Here is a 26,096-nt window from a genome sequence, read left to right as displayed (position 1 = left end):
AGCCACCATACCCAGCATGTGGCATATTTTTTGAGACAAAGTCTCACTCCTATTGCCCAGGCTGGAGTGCAGTGGTCTGATCTCAGCTCACTGCAACCTCCACCTCCTGGGTTCAAGCGATTCTCCCACATCGGCCTCCTGAGTATCTGGGATTACAGGCACCCACCACCACGCCCAGGTAACTTTTTGTATTTTCAGTACAGATGGGGTTTCACCATGTTGACCAGGCTGGTCTTGAACTCCTGACCTCAGGTAATCCACCCGCCTCAGCTTCCCAAAGTGCTGGGATTACAGGCATGAGTCACCATGCCCAGTCTCATGTTGCATTTTTGTTAGCACTAGTGCTGAGCATTATGCAAATATAAAGCAGGATTGTTACTCTATTCTAGATGTTAAAATTATGCAGAGAAAAAGAGTTTTAACCTTGTCTTTAAAAATAAAAATCTCGTCTGTGTTAGAGCAAAACAATTTGAAGACAAAAACGTGTTTTATTTCAATCCTAACAATAAAATGGTATTTGTGTTTTTACATGAAATAATCATTAGGTATAATTTTTGTTGTAAATAAATCAGTAAGACTGTTGGAGAAGTTCATGAGGACAAGCTCAGGGAGACTGCACACAGGCATTCCGTGGTGTTCAGACTTCATTACTCTCTCCCGACATGGCAGACACCTCGTGCTGCTGGCTCTGGGGGCCACGTAAAGATCATCACAGAGCCCCAAATCAACACACTCTAAACCAGAACCGCAGAGGAGGGTAGGCTGGATGAAGAACACACATGCCTGTGCATGAGCCCATCGCCCACATCAATCATCCTCACTGCCAACACAGAAGCTACCAGACAGCATGGCTCTCGAATGGCCAGGCTCTCCAAAGCTGTTCCTTTTTTCTCTAACATATAAGCTCATGCCATGGCTTGGGTGGATGGGGAGTGGGGTGGGGACACACATGCTGTCACACTGTTACTACACTTCACATACTGAACCCAAGAAAGAAAGAAAGAAATACATCCTGAATAACAAAGGACAGAAACCCAGCTCTCCATTCCAAACTTACAGGTACAACTTAGCCTCTTTCCGTGATTTCTGGTTCTGTTGCAATAGGTGTGAACTGGGGCATCTTTAACTGACTCAGCAAGTATCAGTCAAGGGATTTATGTTTCTAAGAAGTTTTATCAGTGTACAGATTGCTTTCAAGGGACTTTCCATGAAGTGATTCTAAGCTTTTGGTCTTGGTATTTGGAGGCTAGAAGAGAGGTGGGGAGTGCAAGTGAGCGTGTGGTTGATAAGGGTGTAATTGATTTGTGGCTGAATAATTTTTTCCCCAGGTCACTCTCATTATCTTTAAATTGATTATGCCTCTTCACAGGATAATGTGAGAAAGTAATTGGCATTCCTAAGTATATAAAGAGCGAGAAAGAGAGAGACGAATATTGAGTCTTATGTCATGAACAATTCTCATATACATTTCTAAGTACAACTATATAATTAATACATAATCTCTGTGAATATTTTCAAAGCCCAACATTAGGTGATTTGAGACCAGAAATGAGGATTCCCGCACAGGGTAAAGCCTAACGAAATTTTATTTTTTGAAAATTTCCAAATTTCCAGTGTTATTAGGAATTCTCTGTATATTGTTAAAATTTAAAACACTGGATCAACACATAAACTACCATATTATTAAAAGTTATTCAGAGTTTCATGAAATGAAGATTTGAATCAAAAACATAAAGTTAGTATTTCCTTTACTTGGCATGCATTTGTTGAGAATATGTCATTCAAGCCATGAGGTTCACAAAATATACAAGCCAGACTCCACTCACAGCAATCCTGATCTTCTTTGGTGATTTTATTGGATTCAATTACTGTCTGTTCCTTTAAGTATAATTTTCTCAATTACTGTCTGTTACTTTAAGTATAATTTGTGTTTCAAGCCAAGCCAAAACAATTATATAAATCTGAAATTTTCAACAGAGATATTACAGAATAAAAAATGACTACAATTTTAATTACACATCCATTCATTACTGGGGCCATAATTCTTCAGAATCTACATTCAGTAAACTAAAACCAAGTATCACTATGAGAATCATCTCCAAACAGTAGACAGTATATCCATAATCCATAAGTACAAAATATGGTCTATTTTACATGCAATTATATACATTAGCTGCTTGACAACTTCAGGTTCACAACAGTATCACTATAGAACAAAGTAAAAGAAGTATCTATGTCACAAACACATTTTTGACAATTAATACACCACAACAGAGCTTCAGGTACCTTAGCATAATGGTTCAGCCACATGTCTAAGTGAATTTAATAAAGTCAAAAACTGCAGACTAATTGTTACAACTGTATCTTATTTTCTGTCCAATTTCAAACACAGCAGCAGGGAAGGAAAAGTAAACTACTTTATTCAGTGTAGCAAACCCAATTCATAGGAAGTAAATCTGTGTCCATTTAGCAAAGTCTCTCCTGTAGCCAGATTGATGGGGGGTAGGAAGACAGCCAAAACTTTGACCCAACTGATATAATCATGCTTCTGCTTCTTTATACCTTGGGATGTTGTAATTACCGTACTAGTAATAGTCGCAGCTGTTACTAGTCAAGCACTTGCTCAATGTGGAAACTGAGGTTACCCAACTTGTCCAACGCTGCCTACCTAGCAAGTGCCAGAGCTGGAATTTAAACTCAGACCTGTCTGAATCCCAGGCTGGTGCTCCTTCTCCTGTAGCACAGTCCCCCCCATTGCCCCCATTCTCCCAAACTGTACAAGCTACAGTTTCACTAACTCATTCATTTCTTTGTAAGAAAGCATTTCACCCTGTCACCCGCACCTGAAATCTCTCCTGAACCTCCATTGACTCATTAAAAAGTTCTACAAACTTCCCCAAGCCAGACCCAGTAGAGGGCAACTGAGGCAAACATTCCAGAACTTTGCATTCCTCTGATCTTGATTCCCCATCTTTCTTCCCTCAAATCACTTCTCCAACCTGAGAAATAGAGGATCAACTCAAATGTTCAAATCAGCTTTTTCTCTGCATCGGAGAAGGTAGTTCAATTAGAACTCACCTTTCCACTTCAACAACTCATTTCAGTGGATGAAGAAGACTTGAAGTTTCTGTTTCAAAAACAAGAAAGGGCTTTGGTGATGTACAATATGCCCATTTTTCGACAGTTCTTTCATTTCTGATGGTTCTCTTGTTCATCTATACAGTTGGTAAATGAGAGAATATTCGCTTATCTTACAGAGATGACTCACAGCAAGACTGAATGTTGATGCATGACTGGTGGCTGGGGTGAATAGCTGATGCTTCTGTGGTAGAGAAATGTTTTTGGGTAGGAAAGGTGAGGGTAGTGTTGGGCAAGGAAGAGTGGCAATGACACTTTAAACAACAGGGAAAGCAAGGTGAGTTAGCAATTCAGAGGGAGATGTGATGTCTTTACAGGGCTCTGGAAATTTGATTCCTTTGTTCAACGGTTCATTTGATGAATAAATAGTAAAACCACAGACCTTCAACTTTGTGGATAACTCGATAGAGGAGGTTGAGAGAGGAGGACACAATTCATTCACTCACTGATTCATTCAGCACACACATAAGTGGATCACCATTGTGCTTGGTGTCAGAGATACAAGTAATATGGCACGTTTTGTGTCCTTCAGAAGTTTATATATGTGTGTCAAAGGAAGGTACAGGAAGTACCATGTTAAAGTCTTGAGGTCTTCAATACTTGGGGTTCTTAGTCAAACTGCCCCCTACGGAGGAAGAACACAGTCATGCATCCCAGGCTGAGGCCACCATGTGGTTGAGGACAGAACCATATTCCTCTAGCCTTTAATCACCCGACACTGATCACAGGTCAATTACCTACCACTTACGGGATCTCCTACCTGTTGTTCCCTGACCACTCTCCCCGGCCTGCTCTAGCCTCTTCTATGTACTGTGCCTCCCTAGCACAGCCCCTAGAGGTTACGGCTGCTGGTCAATATCTACGTAAACTTTGAGCACTGAGTACATTCCGACTGACGTGTCTTAAGACTGTGCTAACTTGCTGGGGACCACGGTGACAACAGAGACGCTCAACCTGGGGTCCACAGACAGAAATGAAGGGAATGTGAACCTTAGGAAATCAAAAAATTGTGGGGATTTTTCTGGCAAGCAGCTTATGGCTTTCATCAGATCCTCAAAAGTGTTAATAAGCAACATACTTTTGGTTCATTTTAAGCTTGTGAGCAAATAAAAGTTCCAGATGTTTCAACATCTGAAGCCCCGCTGGGCCAAACCCCCAATGTGTACAGGTGACGTCCTGGGATTCCTCTTCCTCACACTCGCATATTCCCACACCTGTTGTGTAACTACTACCTTTGAGGTTATACAGCTGTAAGATGAGATTGAAAATTAACTACTGAATACTTCCAAAGCATGCATAATTTATTAACTGTTGCTCACTTTTAAAAATTGGGGAGATAAACAATGGTAACATCCTCATTATTTTCCTTGTTTCAAAAGCAACTCATTAAATAATGAATTACTCAAATATGACAGATTGCTATGAACAACCTCATGCACCCAGCACTGGTGCAATAAAAAGAAGAATTGGCTGTGTGTGTCCATGAGATGTGAAAAGGAAAACGGCAGTAGGTTTGATTTACCTGGAGTACACAAACATTTTCTTAACTGACCTCCAGGCGAAAATTTGTTAACCCATTCATACTATCTAATTCCTTTATTTCCTTTGCAGTTTCCAGTTAACAGTTTTTGTGTTAATCTTCTTGGCATATCATATATCCCATGTTTCACTCAGGATTGCTTGACTTGGAGAAAAAAAGGAGGGGGTTGTGTTCTCAATTTGCAGCTTGCCAGCTGTATCATTTTTGTAATGTACTCAACCTCTCTGAGCTTGATTTTTCTCCTGTGCAAATTAGATGTGTGGTTTGTGAGCCGGGCTCCCCCATGCTCTGGGACTCTGCTGACATGTCTCAGGGGCACTAGGCCAGCACGTTCACCACCTTCACATGTCAGTCTTGGCTTGCTTCCTTTGGAAAAGGGGTTTACACTACTAAAGCAAAAGTCCAAACATCACTGGGAAGAGAGGCTATAAGATGCTTTAAAAGTCGGACATTCTATGATTTTGTAGAACCATCTTAAAAATGGAACACAAGCTCCGACCCGATGCTGAAAATAAGAAGATTCAAGTAGCATTGGTATGTCAGCATACACAGTAAGTGTTCACTGAACAATAGTGTGAAATCTCCATGCCAAGAACGGCTTTCTGTGTTCCTATATGTTGTTTTTCACAGCAACGGTGTGACAGGAATGATCCCCATTTCATAGATAGAGAATCAGTCCAGAACTGTCCAATATCCCTCAGCTAGTAGGTGGAAAAGCTCGGATCAGAAGTCAGGGACATCCATGCCGAAGCACGGCAATTCTCCCAACTCCCCCGTAAGTTGGCTATTGGCAAGGAAAGGGTCAAGTCTTCATCACCCCAAGCCTAGTAATGAGCAGAAAGAATTAATAAAATGCATTAAGGGAGCTTTGGAGACATTACAGCTTCATGGTTTTTAATGGCAAAATAGTTCTTACCTGCCAAAGTTCTCTTATTGGTTAATCTCTTTTTTAACCAAGTCATATGTACCATATGACCTGGTGTTCAAGACATGGCGGACTGCATCAAAATGAACAGCAAAATATCTGGCTCATCAAAATCAGAGTCAGAAATTGTATTAACAATTATCTTGGCCGGGCGCGGTGGCTCAAGCCTGTAATCCCAGCACTTTGGGAGGCCGAGACGGGCGGATCACGAGGTCAGGAGATCGAGACCATCCTGGCTAACATGGTGAAACACCGTCTCTACTAAAAATACAAAAAACTAGCTGGACGACGTGGCGGGCGCCTGTAGTCCCAGCTACTTGGGAGGCTGAGGCAGGAGAATGGCGTAAACCCGGGAGGCGGAGCTTGCAGTGAGCTGAGATCCGGCCACTGCACTCCAGCCTGGGCGGCAGAGCGAGACTCCATCTCAAAAAAAATAATAATAATAATAATTATTATTATTATCTTGAGTCTTCCTAAATATTTCTTTCTCAGGCTATTCCAAGAAGTTCTCTCTCTCTCTCTCTCTCTCTCTCTATATATATATATATATGTATACACACACACACACACACACGCCATGTCTTAAAACATCTTGTTGCTTTGAGGCAAATTTGAATTTATTTGTGAAATAACAAAGTCCTTTTGCTCTTTGAAAGCCAGAAGTTTCTAGTTCCTTTTTTCACCTATCAAAACACGCCTACATTAAATAATCACATTCACAAAATGAAATCTTGCTGTCCAAGTCACTCCTCTGGTTTTACCTATTTCACAAACACCTGTTCTCTTAAGCAGGAGCCTCTCATGCCAAGTTCAGAGTTCCTCCCTCCCTTCTAGAACTTTACGAGCCCACTGCTGTTTTCCATTGTATGCTTTCAAAACACTTTCATATCACAGTTCCTGTTTCTGTTTTCCCAAGCCATCTGTGTGCCCCTGCAGCCACATTCCACCTTTCTCCAGCAGACCGCTGGCTGCCCCTTGGGTCCAGGCACCCTGGCTGGGGACTCTTCTGCTCTCTCCTGACCTTGAGCTGTTTCCATCCAGCTCTCCTTTCCCCCTATCTTGGCTCTCCCATAACTATTTATCAAAATAAAAATCTTCCTTGGATCCAACATCTGTCTGATAAGTGGATGGGGTATTAGGCAGACTATTAAAATTAAAAATATGTTTCCTTCCCTCTTCCACTCAGAGGCCTGATTTAAGATACATACTTAGTGTCATAATTTTGGAATTCCCAGAGTGAATGCTATAACAACTTCAAATATTCTAAGAAGAATGAAGAATTTCAAGAATCACTGCTAGAGAATAAAGAAATACATTATTTTCATTAACTTGAAAACATGCCTCACTACTATTCAAGACCACCTCTGTCGTATATCATTTCCAAAAGACAAGACATGGAATATGCTTTGAATATATTTGGTTGTGATGTTACATCTTGCTGTGGGTATTCTATTCAAGGGGTTGAACCAATCCTTTTAAGAGAATGAGTTACCATTATCTCCAAGAGAAATCTTATGAGCATGTCCAGAAGATGGACTTCGACCTTTTAAAGTGTTTTGAGAGAGCCTCACCATCACCACGGTGTTCCCATTTTAATCAGCAGATTTGGCTTGTCTCCCATCCCCCTCCACACCCACACACACATGTGCGCACACACAGATATTTTTTAAAAGCCTGTGTTCCAAATTAATAACTTAGCGGCTTGAGACGATGCTTGAGTCTCGTGCAGTTTCACTCTGGGGAAAGCAGTGTTTCTTGAATTCTGGCAGGGGAAGTTAAATCTCTTTAAAAATTGATCAGGTACTAGTAACGGAATAATCTATAAATTGTCACTACAAATTTGAGGAGCAAGATTTTATTATATCAGCAACGTGCTTTGTAAAGCCATTGGTGGAGGGCTGCATTCAGGATCCCAGCCACCAGGATCAAAGGGGACCCACAGCACTGACTCCATGCCTGTGCGTATATGGCAGTGTTTCCTAAGAAGGAATCGCTGCACATTTCAACAATGTTACCATCAAATCCTCCAGGATTTGAGAGCAGAAAGCAGCAACAGGATCTGTAATTTGGTACTTGCCTGCTACAAGACCAACTCTAACGTGAACACAGAATGAACAGATACCTCCAGGACGTGCACAGCCTGTCACTGATTTAAAGGGTGCCAAGACTGTCCCCGCTGTGACCTCACCTTCATTATTCCTTAATGATGTGACTAAATATTTTTTTCTTCCATCAGGTCTTACCGCAACTTTGTTCCCGAAATTTCCACCATTAATAATTGCATTGGGTTTTATCACCAATAGTTACTGTTGAAATTGCAACCGCTCTCAGGAAAGTAATGCATGACACCCACCTTACACTTTTTGTTTAATGATTAGATTTGTCTCAGTCACTTAGCAAGGCCCAGGTGGAACAGCACATGGGGCAGTTTTGATACAAAGAGTCAAGTATGAGAAAATGGTGCTAAACCATGGGTACCAGTGGAGATTAAAGGCCTACCTGGGATGTGGCAGTATAGAGTCCTGAAAGGTCAACAACAAATGGGGCATGGGAGTAGGACAGAGAATAAACTTTCTGGATTTGATCACTCTGCCTGGGCTGTGTGTGTTGAGACCTCTCCACTCCCCACTTCAAGAAACACATGCTATCAAAGTCAGGAAGGACTTTAGGATATCAGCCACATGCAGAATTGCACCAACAAACAGGATTGCAATTTACATCCCGCCCAGATTTTTTTTTTCTTTTTTCTTTTTTTTTCTTTTTTTAAGACAGGGTATCACTTCATTGCCTAGGCTGGAGTTCAGTGGTGCGATCACAGCTCACTGCAACCTCGACCTCCCTGGGCTCAGGTGATCCTCCTACCTCAGCCTCCTGAGTAGCTGGGAAAACAGACATGCGCCACCACCAAGCCTGGATAATTTTTGTATTTTTTCTAGACATGGGGCTTTGCCATGTTGCCCAGGCTGGTCTCAAATTCCTAAGCTCAAACAATCCTCGATCCTCAGCCTCCCAAAGATTGCAGGCATGAGCCACTGCACCCGGCCCCCCATGCAAGTTGATATGGTTACCTACTTCCATGATTTAAGGCTATGGGCTAACCAAGCCTACATCTTCAAATAAAACCACTTTAGTTTATTTTGTTTTTCCAAACAGTGTCTGAAACAAGATGATATACCCCCCCACCTGTCTGATCTTTTACAAGCAAGGACATCAACCATTGACCTCTCAGAGCTTATAGAGAATCACTTTCTTCCCAAATTATATGCTTTTCTGCAGTTTTTAGAACTCTGGATTCACAAACTCACTCTGCCCTCTCTTTCTCAATGACAGAGGGTGCAGGATGCCTACTGCAAAACCAGGTCAGTGAGTGCCAAACACAGGCACAGCCCATCTCCATAAAAGATAATAACGCTAGAATTCTCGATGAGGCAGAGATGGTGACTGTTCATTCCTCTAAGTGATTAGTATCTTAATACTTTCCACGTGCACACCAGAGCGAAGATGTTTTGGTGTAGGTTAATGAAAAGCACCCTCCAGCCCTCACGTGTTCTCCATGGAGCATTTGAAGGTCTTGACTACACCTGCCCTGGTCACCACAGTATCGAGAATGAGGGGCAGGATTTGGTTTAATGGAATGTCAGAATAAAATAACAAAATGCATTTAATGCACAGAGAAAGCATTTCAAAACAAAACAAAACAAAAACAGTTTCCATTGTTTTGAGTTTGGGTTGCACCAAAAGCCAATCTGGGTATGATTTGTCTTTGCCCACCTCCAGGTACGGCCTTTGCTCTCAGTTGTCTGGGCTTTCATTTGATATGCTAAATGGCACTTGCTGATTTGCACCTCTTAGTAGGTTGGTGACATGGATCCCAAAAGATTGTGAACTACCTGTTGGTTTTCAGAGCACAGCTCATGCCACCTCCAAGCTAGTTACTTGCTTGCTTCCTCATCATGTTGTTCTCTTCGGTGACAAACAAGGCCCTCCTCTGAGCATAGCACTGCACCAGCTAAGCTGTTTCCTTTCCCCGAAGACTCCATGCTTCTCCCCATCAGCTCAAGGATCCACTCTGGTGTTCCCAGCAGGGAGCTCTGCTTCTAGACCTGCTCTCTCTAGGATATCCAAGACTTCTGAGTTCTCCCCTCAAATCCTTCACACATCAGCCCATTTTGCAGCCAAACTCCATCCTTCTTTCTCCTGGCTCTGGAAGTCCATGAGTCTTAGATGTATTTCTACACAATCCTAAGAATCTGGAGTTCCTATTCTTTAGCAGTTCAAGTTTTCTTTTTATCTGCAGAGTCTTAGATAATTTAGACCATGCACAGATGGAATTTAATTTATGTGAGCATGGCTGCTGCCTCCAATGTCCCTGTGAACTGTGAAAGGGCCACCAACCCCACCCCATGCCCTTTTTGAACTGCAAAAGGACCACCTACCCTATTGGGACTCCTCAGTAGTTATGTGCACATCCTAATACTGAATCTTGTTTTTCTGTGTTTCTTTTCACTTCTTTTTTTCCTGTTACCACATTTATCTTAAATACGGATGTCTCACATTGCCTTTTCCTCTTAATATGGTTACATAAATAATTTAACTCTCATAATGGTCAAAGTTAGATCCTCTCTTTATCTACTGCAACAAGCAACAAGATCAAATTCAGAGAGCAGTGGACAGGAACACCAGAAATCCTCTTACCAGGACAGTACCTATGTGCCCTTCCGGGAGGCCACCTAACCACTCTCAAAATTCACATGCATTTTAATGTCCACTCTATGGAATCTGTTGTTTACAAAATTCTATTCGTTTCAAAGAGTTCTTCTGTAATGCTATTATTATACATGTTCAGATACATAATTTAACTTATCAGTTAATACTAGGTGAGCATGAGTCCTGGGGCTCATAATTTAATAGAAGAACAGATACATTGGGGGTTATCTATTAGGATTTGTGCAACTTGCAAAAAACTGAGAAGCAACAAAACCCAGTAGCCACGTATACAAGGTGCGATGAGAACAGCTGGTTTTCAGGTCTAAGGAAGTTAAAGATGTGACAGAACATATAACCAAAGATCCAAGTTAGCCAGTGGAATACAGGCTATTTCCATGTGAGAGGAGGTTTTTCTGGAGACCTTTTGAGGAAAGACATAATCTCACACATTTGTGAGATTCCTGAGCACAAGAGCATGAACTAGGACCAACAGGTGCATCTATGGGGTCCTTTCACACTCTGATTTCGTGACACACGAGGTATGCATGTGTGTGTTCATGTGTGTGCACGTGTTTGTGTGTGCATGCGCATGCACACACATACATACACATGCACAGAATATGCTAGGAAAAACTTATCCCTGCTCAATATTTGAGCAAAAATGTGTCCTGGTTCATTGCAAGCAGAGGGAATTAATTTTTCTGTCTTCTCTTAATAGCTTTACTGATCGCTGCTTTTCAGTTTTAAATCATTTGAAATAGAGATAGTATGTATTAAAATAAATTTGTACTTTTATTTATTTTAAGGGAAAAAAATCTCTTAATCTGGTTTTCTAAGGAAGAGTTTCATTTCCTTGTGAGAATATGGTAAATTTAAGCCAAACTCGCCTCTGTGTTTTTTCTGGGTCCCTCATCAGGTTTCCCTCTGTGCAGGAGCAGAGGTCAGGTGCAGCCAATGCTAAGCCATTTTCACCAAGGAGTCTCAGTATCACCTGATTGGCTTCAGAGGCTAAGGACCAACTCAGTTCATTCAGATTAAAGTATATATTGCTTCCAAATATCTCTGGGTTCGCAATACTTCATTTAAAAATAAACTTTAGCATCTCGAAAGAGAAAGGGTCTCCTAGAAGACAATTCTTCTTGTTACGCTGGCTTGTTTATTTAGTATCCTTTAAAAAAAACAAACCTAAAATCCCAAAATACTCTTTTTTACATATTTATCTATCTTTAGCACATTTTTTTTAGCAAATCAAGGTAGGAAAAAAATCAACAATCTCTAACTAATAGTAAAATCTTTTTTTTTCTAATTTCCCCCCTAATTTCTGGCCATCCTCAGCACACACAAGTTATTTCCACCCATCACCCACATGCCTGGCTTCCAGCTACCAAGGCTGGTAAAGAAACTCACTTTTCTCTGCTCACTTGCTAAGAAGTAATGGGTAGTCTGTTGCAGTAACCAAACAGCTGTGAGGATGTCGGAGACGGCGTCAGGCTCCATTCAATCCCAGTTCTCTGGTTAATGCCTCACAAGATGAGGATGTGAGGCGCCACTGAGTTTCTCATAAGAATCAACCCTTGGTGATTTGGAGGCAGTTACTGAGTTAGCAGAGTTTAATGATCCCCTTCTTCAAAACCAAACCACAAAGCAGCAATCCTCCTTTCTCACTCAAAAAAAAAAAAAAAATAACTACAAAATAAAGAAACATATTCATCTTTCCTGGTCTCCCTACACATTCCCACCAGCCTGGGAATAGAGGTATCCCAAAAGTTTCATTAGCAACAAGGAAAATAAAATAAAATAATAAAGAATGGAGAACTCATTAAGAGTTTTGCAGTCTAAGCACACAGAATAGTTTTAATGCCTTTCAAAATTATATATAAGGCAAGAATAAGAGACCGTCTTTAGGGATTTTATTTTAGGAGGTTATTTACCTCTTTATGTTCTAAGCAGTTTCTCAAGACCCCAGGTAAGGTCTCCTCAAGGTATATACATTTGAAATGTGGGGTCTTTGCCCCCTGTCCCATCTGGCTTATCTTATCCCTGCTGTTCCCCTCTTCATTGTACTTCATTGGGGGGGGAGGGTCTGTTCATTTTTCAAGGTCCAGGTGACACCCCTCTGAGGAGGGAGAAAAAGGAGCTTCCCAATTGCATGGGATGAGGACAGCTGCTTCTTCTTCTGGGTGTCCCACCTGCTGGCTGTAGCCATGGCTGCCTCTGCTCTTCAGTTTTATACCAGTTTAAGCCTTCTCTAATTGAACAGGTTCAAGGACACGGGATTTCCAACGACAAAAAGGTATAAAATGAAACCAAGAGCTCACAGGTCCTCCAAAACCCACACCCTAATGACGACTCCCACTCTCCTGGTATGCTATCAGGCAAAATAAGAGCAAACTGGTACAGGAAACAAGGGATGTCTTTTACATAACACAGATTGGGCTTCTGCTCCCAATCCTGGGGTGTCGACCTATGAACAGCAATGCCCTCTTTCAGAATTATTTCTTCTCTCCCATGGTCAGGGATGCTACTTGAGTCCTAGTTCAAGCCAGAAAGCCCAGCACACACTTATTTCATAACTAAAGAGGGAGGAGAACTGTGATAACAAGAAACCCGGTTAATTACAGAATGCTAATTTAGTGTGGAAATGTTTCTTTATTGAGCAAATATTCTGTGGAATTTTTGAAAGGAGGAGGGTTTGGTTTGTCTATTTCGAACCTGTCAAGCTATACTGAGCATTAACCCTTATGCACAATGTCACACTGAATATAAAAATTTTTAATGTCCATATTTACAGAATCTTCTTCCCAGATGAAACAAATCTTCATTTAAGTTCCTCAGATGATAATGATAGTACTAATAAAATGGCCCCTTTTTATCAATAAATGGGCTTTGAGAAATGACCCCACTAAATACAAATCCAAAGTCATCTTCATGTATGTCTCTGAAGAGTTGGAGTGGAATTCTGTCACACAATGTCCTCAAGGAGGCTCTTCACCTTCCTGAACTCTAAAGAGGTCGCCTATCTTTGCCCTAATCCCAGCAAATGAGATCCAACAGCAACCCTAAAATAAATAGGAGAAGTGAGCTTATGCTGTTGATTTACCACGCTTGAGCAAACTGCTTTGTGAATCTATTGGTGTCTCCCAGGATCTATTTTAATGATCTGCCTGAGGTGAACTGAGCAATGATTAAAAGACAAGAACCCTCAAGATCTTCTAAGAAGGGAATTACGATGTCTACACGCGTGGTGAAGCGGCTGTCTGATTCACCTTTCCTCCCTCACCCCTCAAACCTCTGCAGACCATGGCCTTCTCAGGACAAGGCGAGCAGCCACCCTGTGCCATGTGGGACCCATGCAGCCTTCCTTGTCTGCGGCCAGCCCTCTAAACCTGCACCTTCTCGGCCGAGTCCTCCTTCATCCCGACCATCCATCCTTCGCCTTCTCTAGCAGGGACAGTTTGCTCTTGCGGGAAACAGGAGGAAGGGGCCGCAAGGTATCCAAAGAAAAGTCTTTTCAACATAGCTCATTTTCTTTTGACTTGTCTTAGAACCAAAGCAAAGTCCTGTTGGAGGGTCAGAATACGCTGATTTTTTTGGCTACACTCCTCTTCCCCCAAGTTACAAAGTACTAGCTGGGAACCTTCCCAGGGAACACGTTCGATCCGGCGGCTTTGTAGAGAGAGGCCTTTGTCCAGAGGTGCTTCACACCAAGTTTACCTTGACAGAGGCTCCCTGTGCCTGAACCTTAATCATCAAGCCAGGGCGCCCTTTAGAGAGAGAAGCCAGGGAGAGGAGAGCGGCAGACTCCAGCAGCACCCAGCACTTTACGTCTCCTCCCAGCTTGGTGGCTCGGGGGGCTACAGTCATAAACCAATCGAAAATACAAAATTCTTCAATAAATACCTATCCTCCCTCTCTGTCTCTTTCATGCACACACATATGCATGCTTGCACACGCGCGCGCGCACACACACACGGACCCCCAAAAGCAGCATTACCTGTTCCTGCTGCTGCACGGATTTCCCCGAAGCGCTTGGATCCTTGGCTGTGGTCATGGTCTGTCCAGGCGCTTCCCAGCACTGGGGCAGGTGGGGTCTGACGGCGAGCTGGGAGCCACCAGAGTCCAAGCGGTAAGGTGAGGAGGAGTGTGATTTTAGTCCATACTTCCGAAATCACAAGGCTATTTTGGGGAGGGTGGGGGAGGGAGGGTGGGCAGACAAGCCGAGTTTGCTCTTTAAATGCAAACAGCCGAGAGAGGATCCGAAGGAGGAAGCTGCCGCTGCTAAGCGGGGCTTCTCCAATTAGCAACAGCCTCTGCAATCGCCACAGAAACAATGATAACTGCTTAGCAACCGGCAAGTGGCGGCTGGGTGCAGGAAGGGGACCCGAGTGATGCGCGCTGCCTCCTCGCCCGCCTCTCGGCCCGGTGCGCACGGCGCATGCTCCGGCCGCCCGCTCGACCGGGCTGGGGCTGGGGCTGGGGAGGGGGCCGCAGAGGCAGCAACTGCTGAGGAGACGCCGCGCCCGTAGCCACAGGCTGGGTCACCGCATCCATCAGGGCCCCGCGCCGCGCCCGGGTGTCTGAACCTGCGGCCCCCGCGCAGGGCACGCCAGACAGCGCATACCTGGACCGGGGGCAGGGGTGGCCCCAGGAGGGATGCCCTTTGTTTTTGCTTGGTACAAAGTGTCTGCTGCGTGTTTGAGAAGGAAGGGGGTCTGGGAGCACCGGAGGCAGACAGCTTTTCTGTTTGCCCAGTGGATTTGGCAGGAACACTGGTTGTTGAAATCTTGGCCTTTATTTTCCTTAAAATTCAGAAAACTTATGTTCCATCGTTGGGATCAAAGAATCTACATTTCTCTAAGAAAATCAACCAGGACCTCAAGAGTGTTTGTCCGTTAAAAGAAAGACAGGGAGAAAAAAAAAAATCCCAGCCTGTGTGATGACCTTACAGAAACATGAGGACTCCCCCCACTGTGTCCTGAGCTCAAGGAGAAAGAGACAAAACAGGACAGGAGATGGCCTGTCTAGCACTCCCTGCCTGAGGACAGAGGCTGCTGTCCTGTCCTGACCCAGGTACCACTGCCCCTGCCTGGCTCCCTGTACCTGAGCAGTTAGTGGGTGGAGTGGAAATGCAGGTGGCAGACTCTAAGGAAAATGCAATCAGCCAGTCATTTGCAGGTGGGAGTATTTCCTGGCCCTCCAGAAGCTCAGAACTCGGTGCCCAGAGGCCTGGCACTGCTCTTCTGCACTCCGGGCCAGTGTGTGGCCAAGCTCTCTGTTGATGCATTTGTCACTCCTGGTCTGGAACCTGTACTTTCACCCACTGGCACTTGGTCACAGGCATTCACTGGTCTGAGAGTTTAGCCATTTATATATACGGGGAACTCTCAATAATAAAGTCCTTCAGGCCAGGGCCTGAATTGATTGCTCTAGTCTTTGCACCTCTGTGACGCCCAATATAGTTCCTTACAGAAAAGAGGCCAAATAGACATGTTTCCATTTAAAAGGTATTGAAGATTTCCCCTTGTTCAGCCCCTTTCCAGTGCCCAGCACTGCTTCCCACCCCGTCATTTTACAAAAACAAACCAGCCAGCAAAATGCCAGGCACTGTGTGCTTCTTTGGAATTGATGGCTGAATCCAAATCATGGCAGAGTGGCTGGTCACCTCTACCACAGCCTGAACTTAATTCTGGTCTGAGTAGACTCTAAGAAGTCTGGGTGGATGGCTGGTAGCTTGCATGATTCGGCCCCAGGGGTAAAGAAATGGAAACCCCGTGTGAAACCCTTGCTGTGTGGTATGGGTGTGCTCAGCCTTGGTTGCACTGGCTTAGACTCCTGCATGGGACAGGGAGGTCCAGGGCTGGGTACAGCAGTGGTATCAATTCCCAGTTTGTCTTTGTGACCCTGCCTACTGGGATGTTAGAAACCTAAGTTCTTATCAGCGTTGGTAGGAGGGACTGGGCCAGGCCAAGCAAGACTCGGCCTCAGAGGATCTTCCTACAGTCACAGGTTCCTCAGTGCAAGGTCCCTCCTTGGTCACATCTCTGGCTCCGGGAGCCACTGGGGTGTGAAGTCACCAAGCCAATCTGTCACCGAGGCCCCAGCAGCCGAGTAAATAGGGTTTCACAAAGAAGGGCTGGGTAGCCAGTTGGGCAGTCACTCTCCCCTCACACACCTGAAATGCAGTTGACCCCTGGAGGACCTGAGTCACAGGGAAAATCACAGCCCCTGCCTTAAAGTAGGCCTCCGCAGTTTCAGCCTGAGTTGCTCAGGACCTCACATCACCCCGTACTTCCAAGACTCCTCTTAAACCTAAAACCCCAATGGTGGCAGGTGCCTGTAATCCCAGCTACTTGGGAGCCTGAGGCAGGAGAATCACTTGAACCCGGGAGGCAGAGGTTGCTGTGAGCTGTGATCGTGCCATTGCACTCCAGTCTGGGCAACAGGGTGAGATTCCATTTTAAAACAAACAAACAAAACTAAAACCCCAGGGCTGGGTCAAATGTTGAGCCCTCATCTGTTCACATCTTAGGAAGGATTCATCGCTCACCCACTGAGGCCATGGGCTTGACCCAGGAGTGAAGACAGCAGACAGGAGGAAGACAGGTCTCCTTCATTGATTCTAGGACCCCTGACCTAAACCCTAAACTGAGGAGTGGTACCTCGGGGGTGCTCAGCAGTGCATGCTGGGGAATCCATGTGGGTGTGTCCCATTTTACTTCTCAGTAAAGAGCTTAAAATATTTTTTTATACCTAAACAAATACGGATAGAGTGCAAAGTTTGTGGGTATTTGTAAAGTGATACATGATCCTTCAAAGGAATGTCCTGCTGGGATCAGATTGCTTAGACTTTGACCAGCCAGGCCCCACCAGGGCTCCCCACCTCCCTCACTCATCTACTCTTCATTCACCCATCTGTCATCAGGAGCCTCCAGGTGAGGAAGTTTAGGAATTACTGGTGGAGAACCAGGCCAGGTTGTGCCACTCAGTACCTTTCCTTGGAACATTCTGGTACCAGGTTCTCAGCTGCCCACCTTTCTACATACTTGACTTTGGCTGTTTTTAAAAACAACAGAGCAAGATATCCTGCCATTGGTGACAGCATGAATGAACCTGGAGGGAAGATGCCAAGAGAAATGAGCCAGGCACAGAAGAACAAATGCTGCATGGTTCCACTCCTATGAGGCATCAAAAGTAGCCAGACTCATGGAGGCAAAAGGAACAGGGTAGTGGTTGCCTGGGACTGCTGGGAGGGGGAGGTAAGGAGTTGTTAATTAAAAGGCATAAAGTCTCAATTATGTGAGATGAATAAGCTTGAAAGATCTGCTGTACAACCTTGTACCTACAGATAACTTGCACACTAAAAATTCATTAAGAGGGTAGATCATGAGGTCAGGAGATCGAGACCATGCTGGACAACACGGGAAAACCCCGTCTCTGCTAAAAATGCAAAATATTAGCTGGGCGTGGTGGTGGCAAGCTCCTGTAGTCCCAGCTACTCGGGAGGCTGAGGCAGGAGAATCGCTTGAACCTGGGAGGTGGAGGTTGCGGTGAGCCGAGATTGCGCCACTGCACTCCGGCCTGGGTGACAGAGCGAGACTCCGTCTCAAATAAAATAAAATAAAGAGGGCAGATCTCATCTTAAGTGTTCTTACCACAATGAAATAGACTGCCTTTTATTCATATTTGAAAATTAATCAGTATGCCTCCAGAGAACAAACATTGTACTTAAGTTTATCCTCTCAAGCTAAAGGTGTTTGCTTATTACTGAAAATACAGAAAGACCTTTCATTGGAGATCAAAACTAAATCTGCCTGGGCATTATTAGTGCCATCATTTAGAGCTCTGTGGTCAAAGAGAAGGTTAACAACTGACAAATACAGGACGTGTTACCCCCTAAAGTTGTGCAGACCAAGAGAAAACATAAGACTTTACAGGCTCATTTCTAGAAAGCAGCATCTATAAGTATTATGGTTTTCAGTTGCAGGGAAAGCAATTCAGAGAAGACTTGAGGATGAATCTAGTAGGGGCAAGACAGGGGAAGAAGAACCAGGCTTCACTCCTTTCCAGCGCCTTGCACAGAAGAGGTGCTCGGTGAGTACTGACTTGGCGTCAGACATACTTAGCAAAGAAAGACATGACATGCTCACCTGCCCTTAATCATAACAATAACAATGGCCAAGCTACCTGCAGCAGTGTAAGTGCTAGATGGCTAATATCTGACCTCACACCTCCAGCAACTCTATGAGGCAGACTGTTATTTCCCCTATTTTACAGGTGAGGAAATTGATACTCAGAAAAATTAATATGAAACCCAAGGTCACTCAGAGCAAGTAACTCACAGCAGAACTTGAACCTTGGCAGTCTAGACCCTAAACCACCATATAACATCGTCTGTGTGTGTCTGTGTCCTAATCTGTCTTCTTATAAGGACGGACATCAGTCATATTAAATTAGGGCCCACCCATAGGACCTCATTTAACTTGATTTACCTCTTTAAAGACCGTATCTCCAAATATCATCACATTCTGAAGCGCTGGGTGTTAAGACTTCAACACATGGATATTTGGAGGACCCAACAGCCCATAATAATGATTACTATCCCCATTTCACTTATGAGGGAAGTGAGACTTGAACTGATAAGAAACTCTTCCAAGTTCACAGTCAGCAGAAAATGGCAGAGTTGGCATTCATATCCAGATGTTTGATCGAAACCCTTGCCCCAACCCCACACACACATACACACATCCTGTGTCTCTTCAGACCCTTCCAAAGTGCTTGGGCGGGAGATCCAGCCCCAGATTCTCCAAAGAAGTTTAAGACGTCTCAAGTCATGTCTGTCTACTCCAGCTTCTGCTAAGAAACAGCCAGCTCAAGGGGTCTTGCCATGACCTTGACTCTGGGCCAGAGCCTCCCTTTGTGTCTGGGAAGAGTTCCAATTTGGTGGAGCACAAGTACCTTGCAAGGGGCATCCTGGAAGAAGTGCTGATCTCAGTGCTTCCCTAGTGAAGACTCCTTGTGTCTGCAAGTAAAAGCACTTCCATTTTGCAGCTAAGTACTCTCATGGCAGCCAATAAACACACTTCACAAAGACTGTACCAGGGCCTGATGCTCAGCCAAGACAGCTCTTCTCTCTGCTCGCTGGGCACAGGTACCCCATGGAGCCTATGGGGAGCACAGAGGCAGGCCCACCTGCCAACCAGGGACTCCAGCAGCCGCTTGTCTTGCCATGCTAGTCACCTCCCAATCCCATGGGCACTTTTGCCCAGTTCTATTAGCAATCTCTCAGACACCTGCAACCAGCCTGACAAGTGGATTTGAGGCGCAATCAGTCCTATGCAGGCGCAACTGAGGAGAAGCTTTTTCACCTGGGAAAGCCAATCTAGCCTTAGCCATTCTCTCCCCTCCAGATGTGTCTGAGTAGGGCTGTTGGCAGAGGCACAGCTAATTAGGTTTGTTTGTAGCCGTGCAGGCCTGCATGCCTCTGCAGCCTCATGCAATTTCTCCCTCTTCTGATTGACACTCACCTTGCCCTAAGTAGACAATCAGCTGTAGTCGCTTTTGCTTCAAATATCGTTTAATCAGCAAGTGTTTATCCAGGACCTACTATGTGCAGACAAAACCCCTACAAAAAACAGGCATGCCGGCTAATGTGCTGCAGGAAGGTAGAGATCAGAATGTCTTTAAATTGTGAGTTGTGATGATTTTGGATTGTAAGTCTTTGCCATCTGCAAGAGAAGTCACTTCTTCTAACTTACAATTCCCCAAAAATGAAAATGAATGTGGGGCAGCAGGGTACGATTCTTCTGGAGTCATGCCAGGATCCAAAGAAACTAGTTGGAAAGAAATAAAAAAACAAAAACAAACAAAAAAACCCACACTTTCTCTTCAACTCGTACAAACCCTGAACAAGATCAAGGTGGGGTGGAACTGTGGATGAGGCGTCTGGCCTGAGGACCAGCTTTCCAACAATCGGCCACTGCGTGCCCACTGGCACCTCAGACATTTCAACTAGAAATCTCCATCTCCCAGTGAGGCGTTCTCGCTGCACTCGGAGGCTTGTTTGGGTTCGGTTTTGATTTTCTCTTGTGTGCCCATTACTTAAATGCTGAGGTTCCTGGAAGCTGCTGGGTCTACGTGCTCAGTGCTCACCAGGGTAAGGAGTCGTGGGCAACCCAAACGCCAGCAGCCCTTTGAGGGGAAGGGTCTGGGAAGACAAAGGAAAGGATCTAGGAAGAGAAAGAAAGTGCACCAAAATGGACCCAAATCACCTGTGAGAGCCTCACAGCCTGGTAAACCTCACCTGGGGAGGAGGAAGTCTCTGAAGCCAACTTCAATTCTCAGCTGGCAGAACACGTCTCTTGTGTCCACTAATCTAACCCTGGGGAATTATTTCTCGTTCAGTAAGAATGTCTCAAAGAAGAACCAAGGCGATTTGGTGTGGGCAGCGAGGCCGAGGGTCTCACGGATGAGAACACAGACCAGAACCAGGCCTAACAAGCAAGACTGAACATCTGGGCCCATTTTGTCCACACTTTAAATTATAGCTGGGAGAGTTAACTTGGCCCAAAGGCTGTCCCTCCCCCAGGTTTCGAGAGGAAGAGCTTCCTCTTGCTAGGATCAACCAAGAGAGCTGCAGGGGCCAGGCTTTCCCTCCCAGCAGGGTATGGATGGTGAGGGCTGGCTGGGACAGAGTTCCCAAAGGCCCTAACCCACTCATCGCCTTCACCTCATGCTTCAGGCACTACTGCTAGAGAAAAGGATGCAATGTTTTTTCTTTGGTTAGAAGAAAACGGGTACATCTCTTGAACTAGAAGTGGGAAAAGGATAGAGAGTCACACCTGGGTGATCTGGGGCTTCCTTCGTTTTAAATTGTTTCTTTATTTGCAAGAAAAATAAGAATGTGGAGGTGCAATAAGAACACAGGCACTTCTGGGTAGTTTAATGTCTGCCTGCCCTTCCATGTCCCTTCTCCTGTGTTTCCATAATATTAGAATGCTGTGGATAAGGAGTACATCCCCCCACTGCCCCGGAGCCCTCTAGATGAATGGGCTGCACATGCAGCAGGGGTTTCCAGAGACGACACAGAACCAATTGTGTGTGTGTGTGTGTGTGTGTGTGTGTGTGTGTGTGTAGAGAGAGAGAGACAGATTTTTAAGGATGGTGGCTTGTGGGGACTGGCAGATGTGAAGTCTGCAGGGTAGGGCAGCCGGCTAGAAACCCTGGGAAGAGTTGAGATGGTGGCTCAAGCCTGAAGGCTGTCTGGAGGCAGACTCCTTTCCGCCCTGGGAGACTTCATTATTTTCTCCTAAAGCCTTCAACTAATCAGATGAGGCTCACCCACATGGTAGAGGGGCACCTGCTCCACTCCATGTCCGCGAACCAAGTTATTAATCACATCTTCAAAACAAAACTCCACAGCAACATGTCACCTGGTGTTTGAGAAAAAGCTGGGTACTGTGGCCTAGCCAAGCTGACCCCTAAAACTCACCATGACAGGCAGCAACTAGCAGAGCTGGTCGCAGTATCTGTCAGGGTGCATGTGCTTCATTTACTCTCTCCTTCTCCTACCTGCCTTTTCCGTCTTCCTACTGGAAATGCTTGCTACAGTCTGGACCCACAAGACCAAGCCCTTCATGGAGAAAATACAATAGAATGAGCGGAGGCTTTTGTGAGAAGAGCAGTCACAGCATCCCCGGACCGCTTGTCTCCACACTGTGTTTACAAGAAGGAGAAATAAACTTCTGCTGTGTACAGAGCGCTGTTATTTTAGGTTTTCTGGCATGCACAACCAAGCCAAAGTTAATACGGTACAAGTCCTTCTTCTGTTTCCTGTTCATATTACTCCCATCCATTGTGTTCAGAGTGTCCTGAAGAGATAGCAAAGAATACCGGCAAGAAACAGTACCTGGTTTGCCTTATTGGACCTCCTTTATTTATGTTGATTTCCAGATGTAGCAAGTGCATGAGCATCTAAACAAGGGTGGGAAAACCAGGGCTCATGGGCCAAACCTGGCCCCCTTCTTATATTGTAAATAAAGTTTTATTGGGATGCAGCTATGCCCATTTACTTATATACTGTCTAATGGCTGCCTATGTACTACAACAGCAGAGGTAACGGGTGTGTCAAAGGCCATGTGGCTGTAAAGTGTAAAATATGTAGTACCTGGTTCTTTGCAGAAAGAATTTGCCCACCCCTGGTCTACAGCAACTCTGTTACACATCAAGTAATGGTAGGTCATTTTACTCAGCATCACAACTCAATAAAAAAAAAAAAAATTCTGATATTAAAGTAGGCTATCCCTCACCCTCCAAAAAGAAAAACAAGAGAAAAAAAATAAAACCGAATACATTTCTCAATCAACCTAGCAGATATGCCGTTCAGGACTAAAGATGTTTACACTGCTTAAGGCAGTATACTTCCTACATGGCTTGTCAGCATGTATCTCCTTTCTTGTCTACCGTGAACTGAGACTGACTGATGGATCCATCCATGGTTAAACGTGTGGATCCTGCATCTTCTCCAAATGCCACAGCAAGTTTCATCAAACAGGGCTCAGTGCCCAATTCTAAGGGACTAGAATGTCCTACAGATTGGGGAAATGCTGAAAGCATTCAAATAATTCACCAAATCCATACCCACTATCACTTAGAGTTAGCACTCACTCAAATGTATGTGTTTGAATAAACAAATGTGTCATGTGGGGTCTTCAGGTTTCAAGGAATTGTAGTACACGTCACATGGGAAGGCTTTTCATCTTTTCTCTTCCTAAACTTCCCTTACTCATAATAAACCTTCATGACAAGATAACGGTAATCACAGTGCTGCCGCTAAGGCTGTCACTTTGTCTGGGAACTAAGGACACAGGAGGCTGGGCCTGAGCCCACGTGTCCAGCTGCCTGGGAAGCCCGTGGCTTTGTGTTTACTGAGAAACTGCTGTGTGCTAGCTGCTTTGTATATAAAGTCAGGAAATCTTCTCTCACTGTCTCACCGTCTAATAGAAGAGGGGAACTTGTAAATAAATGTCTTTTGGACCTATCTTAAGAATTACAAGAAGATAGCCTATGGGGACAGTGTGGAGGCAACCTGGGTGTCCATCCTTGTGGAACAGATTGGATGCACACCGTGCAATGCTAAGCAGCAATTAGAAGCAACGGCTTATGTGTACACAGAGCAATAAGCAATGGATTATGCGTACACAGAGCAACATGGAGGGACCATAAACACAGTACTTAAGGATAAAAATAAGAATCTAAATATAAATGTAAATATACATAAAACACATAAGGCATCCATGTATAAACTCAAACCATTTAACAAATTTAAAAAATACACTTATACAAAAAATGTGTTTTGCAAAAATACATACAAACCAAAAGCTACCCATCAAACATAATATCATGTGTGCTGAGAGTAGGAAGGGGAAGGGGAGTGGATTATGAGGGAAATAAGGAAAAAGGAAGTGAAGGAAGGAGGAAGAAAGGATGGTGGTTCTTGCTAGGATCATTGATGCTGACATGCTATGAACTTCCCCTCTCTAAATCTGTTCTCTTACCTGTAAGTGAGGGTAGAGAAAGCCAACATAAAATGTACTGAGAGCCCTCTGCAGCCCTGCATTATCAGGCATACTATCTTATCTAACCTTCACAATGATCCTAGGAAGGAATTTACAGATATGAAAATTGGTGCTTAGAGGAAATGGATGATTTGTCCAAGGTCACACAGATAGTGGTTTGATTGACAGCTCGGGTGTAAATCCCATCTCTAACTCTCCGTCTCTGCGCGATTTGTGTGAACAACACACTCCCTAGATTCCGTGTTCAGTTTACCCGCCAGCTCATGTCTTCACCCCAGCTTTGGGCTGGTGGCCTCTGGGCAATCATGAGAGGAGACCAGATGCGATACTAACAGTTTGAAAATCTTGTTTCAAAATTCTCGTGTTTCAGTCCAAAGTGGCTAGATTTCATTCCGGTTGTTTTGCCTCTAACATCTGGCCCTGCACAATTTCACACCTTTGAATGCAGCTGCAGAGCAAGGGAGCGCTGGCATGGGCAGGTCTGCCCACAGGCTGGCCCTCGATGGCACGGCACCGCCGTGCTCCTCCTCGGGCACCTCCTACCACCAGATGACCTTGGTGACGGCAGCATGACAGATGCCTTGTTTATGTTATTTTAACGGCTCCAGGTGACATTTTTGGGGCTGTCTGCTCAGCTGGAATTTGGCGCCAGCTGTGGAACGAGGCCACAGATTGTTTGGGGAACACAAGCCAGGGTGGGTGATGCAGATGCTTCCACTATTGTGCTGTCTTCAGTGGCCTGTAGGGAAAGGTATCCCAAAGAAGTCCTCTGGAGTTGCCCCCTAGCTGGGGTTCCACGTCCTCTTCTTGTTTCCCAGAAACTCTGCTCCCCTCGGTGCCTTCTGGGCTAGACCTCACTGTTTAGCAACAGGATTGGAGTCAGGAAAGATTTTCACACCTACATAGGAGAATGTCTTATGTAAAATATCCCCTAAACCTTCATGGGCCCATACTTTATTCTCAACGTGAAATACATGAATTAACAGACCCATGCAGAAAAATCCCAGAGAAGGATCAGTTCATACAATCCCTACTTTGCAACATATATATCATTTGGCCTTGGGGAATTGTGTAAATGACAATATAAATGATATTCAAGTAGGCCACTAAAAACTAGAAATACGTATAAGCAAGGGAAATCTAAAACACCTGGCATCTTCCCCAGAAGACATTATCAGAGACACCAGCCCCAGTCCCATTGTCAACTCCTTCCACTCGATGAGCTCCTAATCATCCTTTAGTGCCCTGTGCAAATCTCACCTCCTACCCCAGGCTTGTGTGAAGCACTTGTTACCTTAGAGCACCACTGACCACTTCTCTGCCTGGCCCTGCCTGTGAGTTTGTTTCTCTGTGGCAGAAGCCGGGTAAGATAAAGCGTTGCCCATCAGTGAAAGGAATTAGCTTTGAAGTCAGAATAATTTCTTGTTTGCACATCCCGGGTCATTTCACTTGCTGGCTATGTTCAGCAGAGTTAATGAGAAAAAAAGTATGTAAAGCAATGGACACATAGTAGGGACTCCATAACTGGCTCTTGTCATGGCTAGGCTGAGGTCTCCGTAACGGTAGGTCTTATTCTTCTTTGCATCCTGTGTGCACTTAGCACACAGGAAACAATGAAATAATCTGTGTATCAGGGAGAGGACTTTTGGAAAACCTGACTGTCACCTAGACCGAAATCAAGAGACAAGAGCATCTCTACGTGATACGCTGAGATAGGTCACAACCAGTTCATTCATTTTAGGTAACTCATCATCTGCAAGCAATGCAGACAGAATCGCAATGCACAGAGCTTCTCATAGAACCTCACAGGGTAGTATGGTCACAGTTCATGAATAACTGAAAGATGTCAACATGAACTAGAAAACATTTACGTAGGCCGCCCTGGGAGAATGGAAATGAATTCAGCAGAAAGAAAATGTGGGCCAAAATGACTCAGCCAGATGTTTCCAAATTGTGCTAGAGAAACCTTTCCTAGGCTGCCAGGATGAAGGAGTTGATGGGGGGAGGCTTGCCTAGAACTTGGGGCTCCATTTCCACCCTCTCCCCTTCTCATCCTTCAGCCCACACAGCTCCACTTTTATCTCCTTTATGTGAATTACAATCATCGGAACAAAGAGCTCCTCAGCTTAAAACACTTGGGGATCACTGAATCCTATGCTACAGATGAACACTTCTGAAAGGAGAAAGGATGAAAAAGGAGGAGTGATGACCA

The 26,096-nt window shown here is 44.6% G+C and overlaps 1 protein-coding gene across 2 annotated transcripts in view; it reads right to left on the bottom strand.

The window, feature by feature from the left end:
- Positions 1-14,746, bottom strand: part of DPP6 (dipeptidyl-peptidase 6) — a 588,928-nt gene extending 574,182 nt beyond the window's left edge. For both annotated transcript variants that reach the window (XM_011941531.1, XM_011941532.1), the window contains exon 1: positions 14,305-14,746. In XM_011941531.1, the coding sequence (XP_011796921.1) occupies positions 14,305-14,361 (57 nt within the window). In that variant the 5' untranslated portion in view covers positions 14,362-14,746. The remainder of the gene's footprint in view (positions 1-14,304) is intronic.
- Between the last annotated feature and the right edge of the window lie 11,350 nt (positions 14,747-26,096).

The sequence above is a fragment of the Colobus angolensis genome, unplaced genomic scaffold (assembly GCF_000951035.1).
Source record: "Colobus angolensis palliatus isolate OR3802 unplaced genomic scaffold, Cang.pa_1.0 Scaffold2, whole genome shotgun sequence".
NCBI lineage: Eukaryota > Metazoa > Chordata > Mammalia > Primates > Cercopithecidae > Colobus > Colobus angolensis.
Note: the sequence above shows the minus strand (reverse complement) of the source record. Positions and strands in the feature narration are given on the sequence as shown.